We start from the raw sequence: 13,034 nt of genomic DNA on the forward strand, positions 1-13,034 counted from the left end.
AGACAAAATAAACATTTTACCATTGGTACACTATTGCTCTCTTGTTGTCTACCAGTCCATGGAGGAAGTTCTAACATTTAAAATGAACTCATGGAAAATTCTCAGATTCTTGTAAACTTGGTCATCAGTCATTCATTATTACCTTCAGCACACAAAAGTTTTGGCGTAAATATTTGTAAGCTGCTAAACCCTAATTTAAATAAAAAATTTCCATTTGATGGTGGGTTTTTTTTTTCAAGTTATATAAATTATTAATATATGTAATCGTCATTATTCATATAGATGTTAACAAAGGATTTTTTCTCTAGCTAGTAATATAGCAAATTTTATTTTACAATATTAAAATCAAGGAAAAAAAATAGAACTTTTTAATGAATTATGTATTAACCAATATTGAACTTTATATTGATGTAATCACAATTTTACCATACCATCATAAAAAATGACCTGCAGACAGACTATATTCAGACACGTGTCTGGGCAAAATTTTGCTCGTAGTCGTAGCACAATGTATGACCGTTTTCATTTGTCCAAAGCAGAAATTTAGGATATTAAGCTCAAAAACTAAAAAATAAGCAGTAATTTTTAAAAGCAATATGTCTAAGGCAGTAGTTAAACATCCTGTTATTTTTGATGTAAACCTATTGATGTGTTGTGGTCAAGGCTTTTAGTTTTATTTAACACAGGTTTTAGGGAGCAAAAAGACAAATCCATTTTTCGCTGACTAAATGGTTAATATTCTATACCTAGACATGAAAATTACTGCATGTCACTCAGAGCGCGTCAAGATCGCCAAAAGCGTGCTATAGGCGTGGTGGAAACGCCAGATATCATGCTGTGGTCTCCATGGTCACCAAAGATCGCCGAGTCACAGTGTTTGTTTTGAGCATGTTCAAAACAAACGGCAAAGCTGTGAGAACGTGACTTTTTTCAAGTTTGTAATTTTTGGCGACATTTTCACGCGTTGTGTTCACGTTTGCCGGTGACCTTGTGCATTTTCTGGTCGCCGTACGGTTGCAGCAGCGCAGTAAGGATGCCACCCCAGTCTGACTGGGGCATTAGTCTCAAAATGACCAGTATTGCCTTAACGAGACTTTTAACCCCATTTCATTTCCCGTATTCATTTGTCTGCATAGTGCAGAATGCTAGGAAATGAAATGGTGTTTAACACCTAGTGCTCTGCTCCGACTGGGCTAATGAAGACGGATATACGCCATACAGTGTGGTATGAGGGAAATTTTGCCCTGAAGTGACACAAAAGGGATCTTTTACATGTACGCAAATGTGTACAGGGGGAAATTGGTTTTTCATCCCATCTGAACGACTATACAGCTGTCCTTGTCAGGCTCTCCGTACTGCACCAATGACAACGGGAAACCATGTCGGAACGGGATTAACAAATGACAAACTGAAACTTTATGTAACAATTAACAATAACACCCTAAACTTTGAGAGGCATTTAGTAACGGATAGAGCAATAAACTATAACACATACTTATGGAAAAACAGCCACTTATTTATTTGTGTGATGTTTCGAAGAGTATTCTCTTAGCTAGCTTTATAACTTTGAGAGAATACTTTTCGAAATGTTACCAAAATATATAAGTAGGCTCTCCGTTCTGCCCCACTGACAAGAGAACACCACGTTAGAAAATCCTGATGAACTTCATTAGTTTATTTGGTACAGAACAGTTAAACCTTACGTCTGATTTCATTTTATTTTATTTTATTTATTAAATGTACTTTTGTCTAGATACTGTAGTCCTATCTGGTACAATCATTAACAAAAAGGTAACTGTTATTATTTTCAACATGGCAGATACATTTCCACAAACCAAAATAGACACATATTTGTGTTTTAAACAGTTTCGTAAATTAAAATACAGACGCTTTTATCCAAATTTTAGATAGAATATTTTATCGTGAATATAAAATGGCAGTTCACAAAATAGAAGATAAACTGTAATTATAAAAAAAAAAAATTTTCGAATAAAGTAAGTTTACAAATTAGTGGGGGTTGTTTTTAAAACATAGATAGCATTTTATCATGGTTATGTATATTAGGATCAACAATTTGACAGAGAGTGTCTGCCTGAACATGAATTAAATCTTTATTTTCCTGAGGTTTTTGGCTACAATTTGTTACTACTGTTGGCAGACACTAAAGGCTCGTTTCTGTGTCTGGTTTCTATGCGATAAGAAATTAAAAGGTGTTTTTATGTGAGAAGGTCGTTAGATGATAAATGCCACGATTCCCGTTTCACTGTAATCTAATTATTGTAAATATATGAACAAAAAATATTTTAATACAATAAATATTATTGTAGAGTTTTTACGACAGACAAACTCTCATTGTTTGTTTCTTTTCCATTGGATTTCCTGTGTTATAATACGGCAACATTCTACATGACCTGGGCCCTGTTTCACGAAATTTTAACTAAAGATAAAATCCAAATTTTAGTAAATACTTCAATTTTGATTGGCTAAGCACAAAAATCAATCTAATATTATCCAATCAAATAACTAAAATTTGGATTTAATCTTAATTAAAATTTCGTGAAACAGGCCCCTGGAACCTTATTCACAAAAACTTCAACTGAAATATTTGATGAATGCAGCCTTTTTATTGGCTAAGAGCTAAATTTGGTATTACTAGACTTTTAACCCTCAAGGGGATCACATGGCTAAGTGGTAAGACGCTGGCTCGCTAGCCTGGAGGTCAGGTGTTCGATCCCTGCATTGGCTGAGAAAATTCATCCAGATTTTCCGGCGTGGTTTCCCCTGGTCAGTGATGCAGGACGGAGGGCCTGACAAGGACAGCTGTCTAGTCCTTCGGATGATACGAAAAACCGAGGTCCCGTGTATACATCGGAATGCATGTAAAAGATCCCTTGGCAGTTGGAATTTGATATAAGAGTAGGCGATAGTGCCGCTGCCCGGGCAAAATTTACCTCATAGCACACTGTATGGCGTATGCCCGTCTTCATTAGCCTAGTTTAGGAGCAGAACAGTAGGACGTTAAACCCCATTTCATTTCATTTTATTTTTAACCCTCAAGGGGGGTTGGCTGGCCGAATGGATAACATGTGCGCATTGCATCATAAGGTTTTGATGCCCTGGTTGTAGGTGGCAAGACGTAGGGTTGCCCGTCCAACATCATGTGTTTTCTGTGTGTCCTCTAGTTTGTTCCCACTGTTAAAAAACCAAACGCGCCAAATAAAATTGAACCATGTGCTAGTCCCGAAATGACCTAGTTTGTTCCTTTGGTGATTTTAAACGATTTTTACAAATTTTTAAACAAAGATTTGATATTAAACGAATGTGAAAGAAATTAGTGCTAGATACACAAGATTAAACAATACCTGGGTTACAGTGATAGTATAGTGAATGGATTAAACGTACTATTCTGTATGGTCAAATCTGAAAACGACTATAGACAGCTAGTACTATTGTGAAAGGATTAAGTATACTGTTAGGACTGGTTTCTGATATTATTTTGTGTTTGAGACAGGGCCAACGCATACACCCTCCAACCCCACCCACCCCACAACTAATAAAATCGAAAACCCAGAACATGAAATTTGAAACTGTACAATTTATTCTAAATTGCAAGAATAAGTAACACACCAACCTTTGTTTATGTTTTTTTTTCTCTGATTATACAAAAACGGTGACCCTCAAATGTCAATACTGTGCCCTGATGGCTAACACCAGCCCTGCATGCTGTTAACCTTACGATCCTTTAAGATACAAATTCTTTAAATAGAGACTGTTTAATCGATTGCGACTCCAGTTAAACTGATGCTTTTATGGACAAGTTTTAAAAAAGATGGTAGTTTACTTAAAATTATAAAAATCAGTTTTCTGTTAGTTCAATTTCTTGTTACACCCTCTTCCTTTTCTTATCTGAATGTAAGAAACCATGTTTTCATACACGTACTTATGCATCTTGATATCTTTGTATTTAAATATTTGCAATCGACAGTTGGGTTTTTTTTATTCGTAGTTAGAGAGTTGGGTGGGCAAATGGTTTAATGCATGAACTATATAAGGTCTGTTATTGAGTCCAGTGGTGTGGTTTCGATTCCCCGCTTATTTATATGTGACAAGGATAGAGAGAGAGAGAAATGGGGTTTAACATCCACTCGACACAAACTAGGTTATTTTGGAACCAACACAATGATAATTTTATTTTAATAATTCGCTTGTGTGTAAGGGTCTTTAGCAGTGGGAGGAAACCGGAGGACCTAAACTAGAGAAAAGCCACAAGGTTGAACAGGCGACCCTACTCCTGGTCACGGTACAAGTGGGGAATCGAAACTATGCCATTTGACTCAATGACAGACCGTATGTTCCAACGCGCATATACGTTAACCGTTCGGCCACCCAACCCCTCACGTGACAATTTAGGAGTAGAGTTTCTGTTTTTGTAACTCATCTTTTAGAAAGCCCCAAATTACTGCTCCCTAAACCACCACAGAATTAGTTACGGTTCTTAATGGAGCAGTCATTTCGTTGTTTTTTAAGGGGTCCAATGCAGAACTACAGAGATTCATAGACATACATTATTTTTGGAAGACTACCAAGTCCACGAAAATGAATTGTCTCTCTCCACACATGCAAACAAATCTACCACATTTAATAATAATAATAATAATTTAATACATTTATAAAGCGAACACGTTCCAGCTAGTATAGCTGCTCAGTGGCGCTGGTTTTACATCAAGATAAATACTTTAAAAATACATTTTTAATTTTAAATATATTAAATTTATAATTATTTTAAAACAAGGCTTAAAATTACTCAAAATTTAAAATATATATAAGTTTTAAAAGTTAATTAGCAAATACGAATAAAATCATTACATGAATAAAGCAATTTAAACACTATTTACACACTATTTAAAAGCATGATTAAAAAGTTCAGTTTTAAGGTTTTTCTTAAATACTGCATAGTTTGAGCTGGATTTGGTTTGTTGGGAAAGTTTGTTCCACAGCATCGGGGCAGAAAAATTTTATAAAAAGCTGGTGAATCGAATATGATATGTTGTGAATTTATTTATTTGTCATGATAACATGTTGACGATATTTGTCTTTTACAGGCAGAGTTAGATAAAGTACGATTACAACATGGCAGCCAGTTATCTGAGTTAGAATTATCATCGCAAGTTAAACTTGAAGCGCTGAAGACAGAACTTGATAATAACTGGGCAGAAACTCTCAAGTAAGAAAAATTATCATTTATTAATTTTATCTAGATTGTTCGTGAAAAGAATCTATCTAATGTTTATTATGAAATGAAATGGGGTAGAGATGAAGAGGTCGAGAAAAGATCTTTTGCATTTGCAACAACATATCGGGGAAACCAGTTACCAATTAAAATTAGACAATCCAAATGAATCGAAACAGTCAAGTCAACATTGCAAACCCATCTTTGCCAAAATAGTTTTTTTATGACTAATGAGAAAATACTTGAAAGCTCATTAGGAATAAAGGGTATGATAATCATGTGCTATATTATTGTTAACTCGTTAATTACCACTTATCACCCCCACAGAATGATATAATTGTCACCAATCCTATTTTTGTTTTTGTTCCTAGAAATGAATCAGAAGTGAGAGTTTATACCTTAATTAAATAAACAGCTACACATAGAGATAAAGGGATCAATGTTTTTATAATCTTAACTAATATTAACTTGTTTATTACCAGGGGGGTTGGATGGCCGAATGGTTAGCATGTGCGCGCTGTATCATCAGGCCTGTCACTGAGTCAACTGGCGTGGTTTCAAATCCCTGGTTGTATGTGACAAGGAGTAGGGTTGCCTGTCCAACCTCGTGGATTTTCTCCAGGTCCTCCTGTTTCCTCCCACTCCTAAAAAACCCTACACACAAGCAAATTATTGAAATAAAATTAAACCACATGTTAGTCCCAAAATGACTAGTTTGTGTCGAGTGGACGTTAAACCCCATTTCTCTCTCTCTGTGTTTATTACCAAATGACACATGGAATGATATAGGTTAAGTTTGCCACCAATCCTATTTGAATTTTTGTTTCTAGAAACGAAACGATGAAACTAAGTTAAGTTTGTCACCAATCCTGTTATTATTTTTGTTTCTAGAAATGAAACGATGAAACTAAGGAATCAGATGGCTGATCAATTCGAGGGCGAGAAAAATTCTGCAATTCTACGGCTTACTGCTAGTCACGAGAAAGAGATAACGAAAATAATATCTGAATGGGAGATCCAAGTCAACTCACTGACACTACAGGTATTTTTCACCAACATTACTGAATTACTGAATTTTAAGGTCTGTAATTTAGTCAAATTTGGATTTTATCATAGTTAAAATTTCGTGAAACAGGCCCCAGACTTGTAGAAGTAGAAGATCGTCTAATGGGTCGACGTTTCGAGTGCAATACCCTTTATCAAGATGTTTCCCTTCTCAAAATGACTTGTAGAAGTAGAAGATTGTTTAATGGGTCGACGTTTCGGGTGCAATACCCTTTATCAAGATGTTTCCCTTCTCAAAATGACTGAAGTATTCTATTGAAATGACATTTAACTCCCATTGCCATTTGTTGTTTAATATTTCTTGTCCATTGGACAATAATATATTATCTACAACTTTGTCAATCTGTCCTCAATTTCTTGTGGGGGTTGGGTGGCTGAATGGTTAGCACGTGCACGCTGTACCATAAAGTCTGTCATTGAGTCAACTGGCATGGTTTCGAATCCCTGGTTGTACGTGGCAAGGAGTAGGGTCGCCTGTCCAACCTCGTGGGTTTTCTCTGGGTCCTCCGGTTTCCTCCCACTGCTAAAGACCCCTACACGCAAGCGAATTATTAAAATAAAATTAAACCATGTGTTAGTCCCGAAATGACCTAGTTTGTGTCGAGTGGACGTTAAACCCCATTTCTTTCTCTCTCTCAATTTCTTGTGAATGTACTTCAAAAACAGTAATTGCTCTCTTTCCATCGTTCATCTTGACGTAATTTCCATGGTTTCCTACAAGCTTATGAATTCTTGTAAATGAGATACATGATGGAGTCCTTGATGAAATCATTCATTATAAAATGTTTTTTTGTAGACATTTGACGCCATTTGATTGTATAGATAATTTCTATTCACACTTTCAGGTCACAGATCTACAGAGAAGTGCCAATAAAACGAGTTTAAAATCCACGGAAGAATTACAACAACTCCAGAATGAAATGGGAACTCTGGAAAATCGTTTACGACAGGAAATGATGGACGCCAGTGAGGAGTACTCGAGGAAAATATCAGTGATGGAATCCGCACAAGAAGATCAGTTGAAATCTGTTATACAACGAAAAGATGAAGAGGCAGCTGTAAGTTAAATTTGGATACCTTAACAAATGAAAAGGTGTTTAACGTCCTACTGGTCTGTTCCAACTGGGCTAATGAAATGAAATGAAATGAAATGGGGTTTAACGTCCTACTGTTCTGCTCCTATGCTGGGCTAATGAAGACGGGCATACGCCATACAGTGTGCTATGAGGGAAATTTTGCCCGGGCAGCGGCACTATCGCCTACTCTTATATCAAATTCCAACTGCCAAGGGATCTTTTACGTGCATTCCAATGTATACACAGGACCTCGGTTTTTCGTATCATCAGAAGGACTAGACAGCTATCCTTGTCAGGCCCTCCTGGGCTAATGAAGACGGACATATGCCATACAGTGTGCTATGAGGGAAATTTTGCCTGGAGGTCGGGCATTCGATCCCGGTGTTGGTCGATAAAGTCTATTGGTATTTTCCGGCGCTGTGAAAGGTCCCATATACACATTTGAGTGCATGGAAAAGATCCCTTAGCAGTTGGAATTTGATATAAGAGTAGGCCGTAGCACAGTTGGAATTCAATTTATGAGTAGGTCGTAGTGCTGCTGTCCGGGCAAAATTTCCCTCATAGCCCACTGTATGGTGTATGTCCGTCTTCATTAGCCCAGTCGCAGCAGAACAGTAGGACATTAAACCCCATTTAATTTCATTTTTTAAAAGAATTGTAATAGAGTTTTCAGGGATGTTATAATTGCACAAATTTACAGAAACTGATTTGAAAGGTCAGAAAAGTTGGGAAGGAATTATTCAAGCATATCTGAGATGAGAGAAATTTCAAGAAATAGTTTGAGGTATTCAAATTCGGCATTCGTTGCCATGGTGGCGCAGTATTAATGAATCTATCAGTCAAACTTAACCAAAATAAAAGTTAGAATGAATATCAGAATTATGGTATTTCATATTAGCTGTCTGTCAAAGAGTTGTTTGTATCGGAATCATCTGGTATTGCTTCTGTTGCTGTATAAGATTGAGAAGACTGAATATTTAATAGGATCAAATTTTCGTTTTTCAATATTCATCTCCCGACTTCACAAAAATAATTTTCAAAGGAAATAATGTCTTTGGAAAGTGAGAGTGTAATTTGAACCAAATTGGATGTGTTGATTTGAATTATCTTTGGTATTTGTAAGGGAATTGGACTGTTGTCTAGAATATCCTGGGCCGACGGACAGACTTCTGGATCTATCAAATCTGGTGCCAAATTGACAGAGAGTTGTCAAACTGTTATCTTACCTATATGGAGAGAACAAGGAGTAGGGTCGCCTGTCCAACCTTGTGGGTTTTCTCCGGACCCTCCAGTTTCCTCCAACCCCACCCCACCCCCTGCAGGAATTAGATATAAGAGTGGGCCTCATAGCAAACTGCATGACATATGCACATCTTCATTTGCTTGATAAGTGCAGAAAAATAGGACATTAAATTATATTTTATTTTATTCTGAAATATTGTGTTGATTAGATGTTAAATTTAATCTAAATTACATCCTTTTCATATTAATCCTTGATGTACTCTAGAATCAAATTAAATTAGATTCATAGAAAATCATAAGTTTAAAGAATGGCAATAATTCTTTAGTAGTTGGTATTTTAAGTCTGTCAGTTTAGATCTTTGTCTGAAGGAAAATTGCTTGATCCCCAGGAAGTCTATATTCATTTGTAATGAGTATTTTGAAAATTTTCTCCCGTTCTGTGTGGCTAGACTGAAAAGGTTGGGTGGCGAAATGGTTTAACGTGTGCATGCGTTAGATGATAAGGTCTGTCGTTGAGTAAAGTGGGGTCGCCTGTCCAACCTCGTGGGTTTTCTCCGGGTCCTCCGGTTTCCTCCCACTGCTAAAGACCCCTACCCGCAAGCAAATTATTGAAATAAAATTAAAAACCACATGTTAGTCCCGAAATGACCTAGTTTGTGTCAAGTGGACGTTAAACCCCATTTCTCTCTCTCTTAGTCTTGAACGGAGATATCTTTAAGCTTCTTGAATACTACAATAAAACCCTCAAGAAATCTGTGATCCTCTACTGACATATCATAACTTATACACCACACTTATAATTTATCATCATATGGTAACCTGTCATTCTATTTAGAAGACATCTGTGATCCACTACTGCACATGACATGTCATAACTTTTACACAACCCTTATATTTCCATTCTCAGTGATCTATATGCTGCCCTACCTTTAGCTGACTAGAAATTGATTGGCCTGTCGAACCACATGGTTTTTGTCAGGATCTCAGGTTTTCTCCCACAGCTTTCCTCCTCAACCATATGTTAATCCAGAAATGACCTAGTTTGTGTGGAGTGGACGTTAAACCCCATTTCTCTCCCTCTCTCTCTACTCCCACAGCTAAAAGACCCCTACACACAAGCTAATTATTGAAATAAAATTGAACCATAAGTTAGTCCCAAAATGAACTAGTTTGTGTCACATTGACAATCTCTCTCTCTCTCTCTCTCTCTCTCTCTCTCTCTCTCTCTCTCTCTCTCTCCCTCCCTCTCTCTCCCCCTCCTCTCTCTCTCTCCCTCTCTCTCCCTCTCTCTCTCTCCCTCCCTCTCTCTCTCTCCCTCTCTCTCTCTCTCCCCCCTCAGTCAATCACACACAGGACCTGACAAATTAATTATGTTGCAATATCAACTTTTTATATTAAATTCCAATTTTTATTACTTTTATATTAAATTCCAAAATAACCTATTTAATTGGAAGGGGAGCAGTCCCTGGCCAGTTGACACCCATAACACTTTATGTTTTATGTGTTTAATTTCCTGACCACTGTTCAAAAATTAATCATTATACATCAATAATCAATTAGGTTGTTTATTTTCTAACAGTGATCGAGAAATTTAAAAACGCTTGTAAATTGGACACTTATCAAAAAAACTGCATCCAGGACAGAGACTGGCAAATTTCTCTGAAACAAGAGCCTTATGTTAAACAGTATCAATTATACAGGAATTCAGATGATATATTCAAATAGTGTTTTGGTTATTAAGTTATAGAAAGGGCACCTTGCGATAGAATGATATAATACTACATTAATCCATATATACTTCATATCAGATATTATTAATTCATATTATTAAGTTACAAGCAGAATTTATCTGTCAATTACATGGTTTATTTAGGGATGGTTAGTGGCCAAGTGGTCTAGCATGTGGGTTGTATATTGGAACATTTATAAAGATATGAATGATTACGATATTGATTGGTATTTTGAATCGCAAGTCATAAGTCATCATAACCTTATCCTAAATTAGTCTACACATTTTGTCGACCAGTCATTCAAATGTCTTTTAAGAAAAAAATCGTTCATTCATACAGTCTCCTTCAAAGATTGCATTCATTCATAAAGTTCTTCTGTTATATTAATAACAGAGAAAGTAATCTTGAAATGAAATGGGGTTTAACGCCCTACTGTTCTGCTCCGACTGAGCTAATGAAAACAGGATTACGCCATACAGTGTGCAATGAGGGAAATAATGTTGCCCTACCCTTATTTCGAATTCGGGGGTCACAGTGGCTAAGTGGGTAAGACGCTGGCTCGCTAGCCTGGAGGTCGGGTGTTCGATCCCTGCATTGGCCGAGAAAGTTAACCCAGATTTTCCGGCATGGTTCCCTTTTTGTCAGTGATGCAGGAAGTAGGGCCTGACAAGGACAGCTGTCTAGTCATTCGGATGAGATGAAAAACCGAGGTCCTGTGTACACATTGGCGTGCACGTAAAAGATCCCTTGACAGTTGGAATTCGATATAAGAGTAGGCCGTAGTGCCGCAGTCCTGGCAAAATTTCCCTCATAGCACACTGTATGGCGTATGCCTGTCTTCATTAGCCCATTTCGGTGCAAAACAGTAGGACGTTTAACCCCATTTCATTTCATTTCATTTATTTCGAATTCCAACTACCAATGGATCTTTTATGTGCATGCCCTAGCAATATTCACTTAATTCCCTAGCCATATTCATTAGCTATACTCACTTCCCTAGCCAATATTTACTTCCCTGCCAAAGGATATTACAGAATGTAATATAATTATTATTATTATATTAGTGTAAAAATCACCTGATGTACATGACGAGATGTCAAACCCATTCCATTTTAAAACTAATTAACTTTCTGACATGTAGCTATATTGTGGTTTACCACCTTCTATAATGAAGTACATTAGTGTCCATGTTAAACATGCCACCAGCTTAAAGCGAGTATGGCTCTATTCTTTTGAATCTAAAACAAGACAATGGGGGAGTTGGATGGCTGAATGGTTAACGCATGCACACTGTATCATAAGGTCTGTCATTGAGTCGACTGGCGTGGTTTTTATGTGACAAGGAGTAGGGTCGCCTGTCCAACTTGCGGGTTTTCTCCGTTTCCTCCCACTGCTAAAGACCCCTACGCACAAGCGAATTATTGGAATAAAATTGAACCACATGTTAGTCTCGAAATGACCTAGTTTGTGTCAAGTGGACGTTAAACCCATTTCTCTCTCTCTCTAAAAAAGACAAAACATGTCTAAAAGCACATATTAATTTAATATGAACATACACAATGTGATTTATTATATTCATTTTTTAAAAAAAATACATTTTAATTATGTTTTGTGAAATCTTTGAACAGCCCAATTTGAATGACAGTTGTTAACAACTGCTGAGCCCATTCTATAAGTTTTGTTGTTATTATTTTGTCATTTGTGAATCAGTCATTACTAATTACTTCCGCAATTTCTTTTAGGATATGCTTTTCTTTATTCATTACAAATGGCATCTAAAACGATACAATACAGGACTTGTGTACTGATTATAAAATGTTAATTGTGTCTTAAATATTGGATATTAGGATCCTGTAGTTCCACGGCAAGATAACAACATCAATATCGATTGCAACTGACCAATATTGAATTATAGTTCGTGTTTTAAATTTAGAATATTGTCACCACGATCTGTCAAGACCCTACAATTCCCTCTCTATGGTTTAGTTAATTATGGGTTACCTTAACATTGATATGACATCTTTAGAGCATAGTCCTCTTAACGAGTATGTATTCTAATAAGAATGAGACTGAATGGAATAATGTGTCCTACTGGTAATATTTTAATACATGTATATAATTAATATTATAAGCCTATCTTCTATGTCTATAATCTTCTTTGTATTCTTTTAATATTTTAATCTGTGTCTAAATTGTTGTGTTTATGTTAATTGTAATATAGGTATCTAGGGGCTACATCTTCATAGATATAAATATGGAGATGGCCCCATGAAGGAATCAAGTTAGGTAGGAGACACAGGTAACAGGCTACATTTAACTTAGGCCAACTCTTGAAATTATACCTCTTAGTTGTGCATAATTCTATATAGTTATAATTTAGTTCTGTGTAATATCTGTTATAATTGTTATTACTGTATCTACATAAAGTTCTACAACTAACTGAATCAAGTGTTATGATCTATGATGAATAGCCAACAGTACTAAGAACCAAGCTGGTTACAATATTATCGAAAATATTGAGTTAGAGACTTAGCTTCTGTAAAATAACAGGGGGGTTGGATGGCCGAATGGTTAGCACGTGCGCACTGTATCATACGGTCTGTCATTGAGTCAACTGGCGGGGTTTCGATTCGCCAGTTGTATGTGACAAGGAGTAGGGTCGCCTGTCCAACCTCGTGGCTTTTCTCCGGG

General features: G+C 36.5%; 1 protein-coding gene across 1 annotated transcript in view; it reads left to right on the forward strand.

The window, feature by feature from the left end:
* LOC126814672 (protein FAM184A) overlaps positions 1–13,034 on the forward strand; it is a 103,218-nt gene that overhangs the window by 60,663 nt on the left and 29,521 nt on the right. Inside the window, exons 8-10 of the mRNA XM_050539980.2 lie at positions 5,103–5,224; positions 6,122–6,272; positions 7,141–7,353. Coding sequence (XP_050395937.1) covers positions 5,103–5,224; positions 6,122–6,272; positions 7,141–7,353 — 486 coding nt within the window. The remainder of the gene's footprint in view (positions 1–5,102; positions 5,225–6,121; positions 6,273–7,140; positions 7,354–13,034) is intronic.

This window comes from Patella vulgata, chromosome 3 (genome assembly GCF_932274485.2).
Source record: "Patella vulgata chromosome 3, xgPatVulg1.2, whole genome shotgun sequence".
NCBI lineage: Eukaryota > Metazoa > Mollusca > Gastropoda > Patellidae > Patella > Patella vulgata.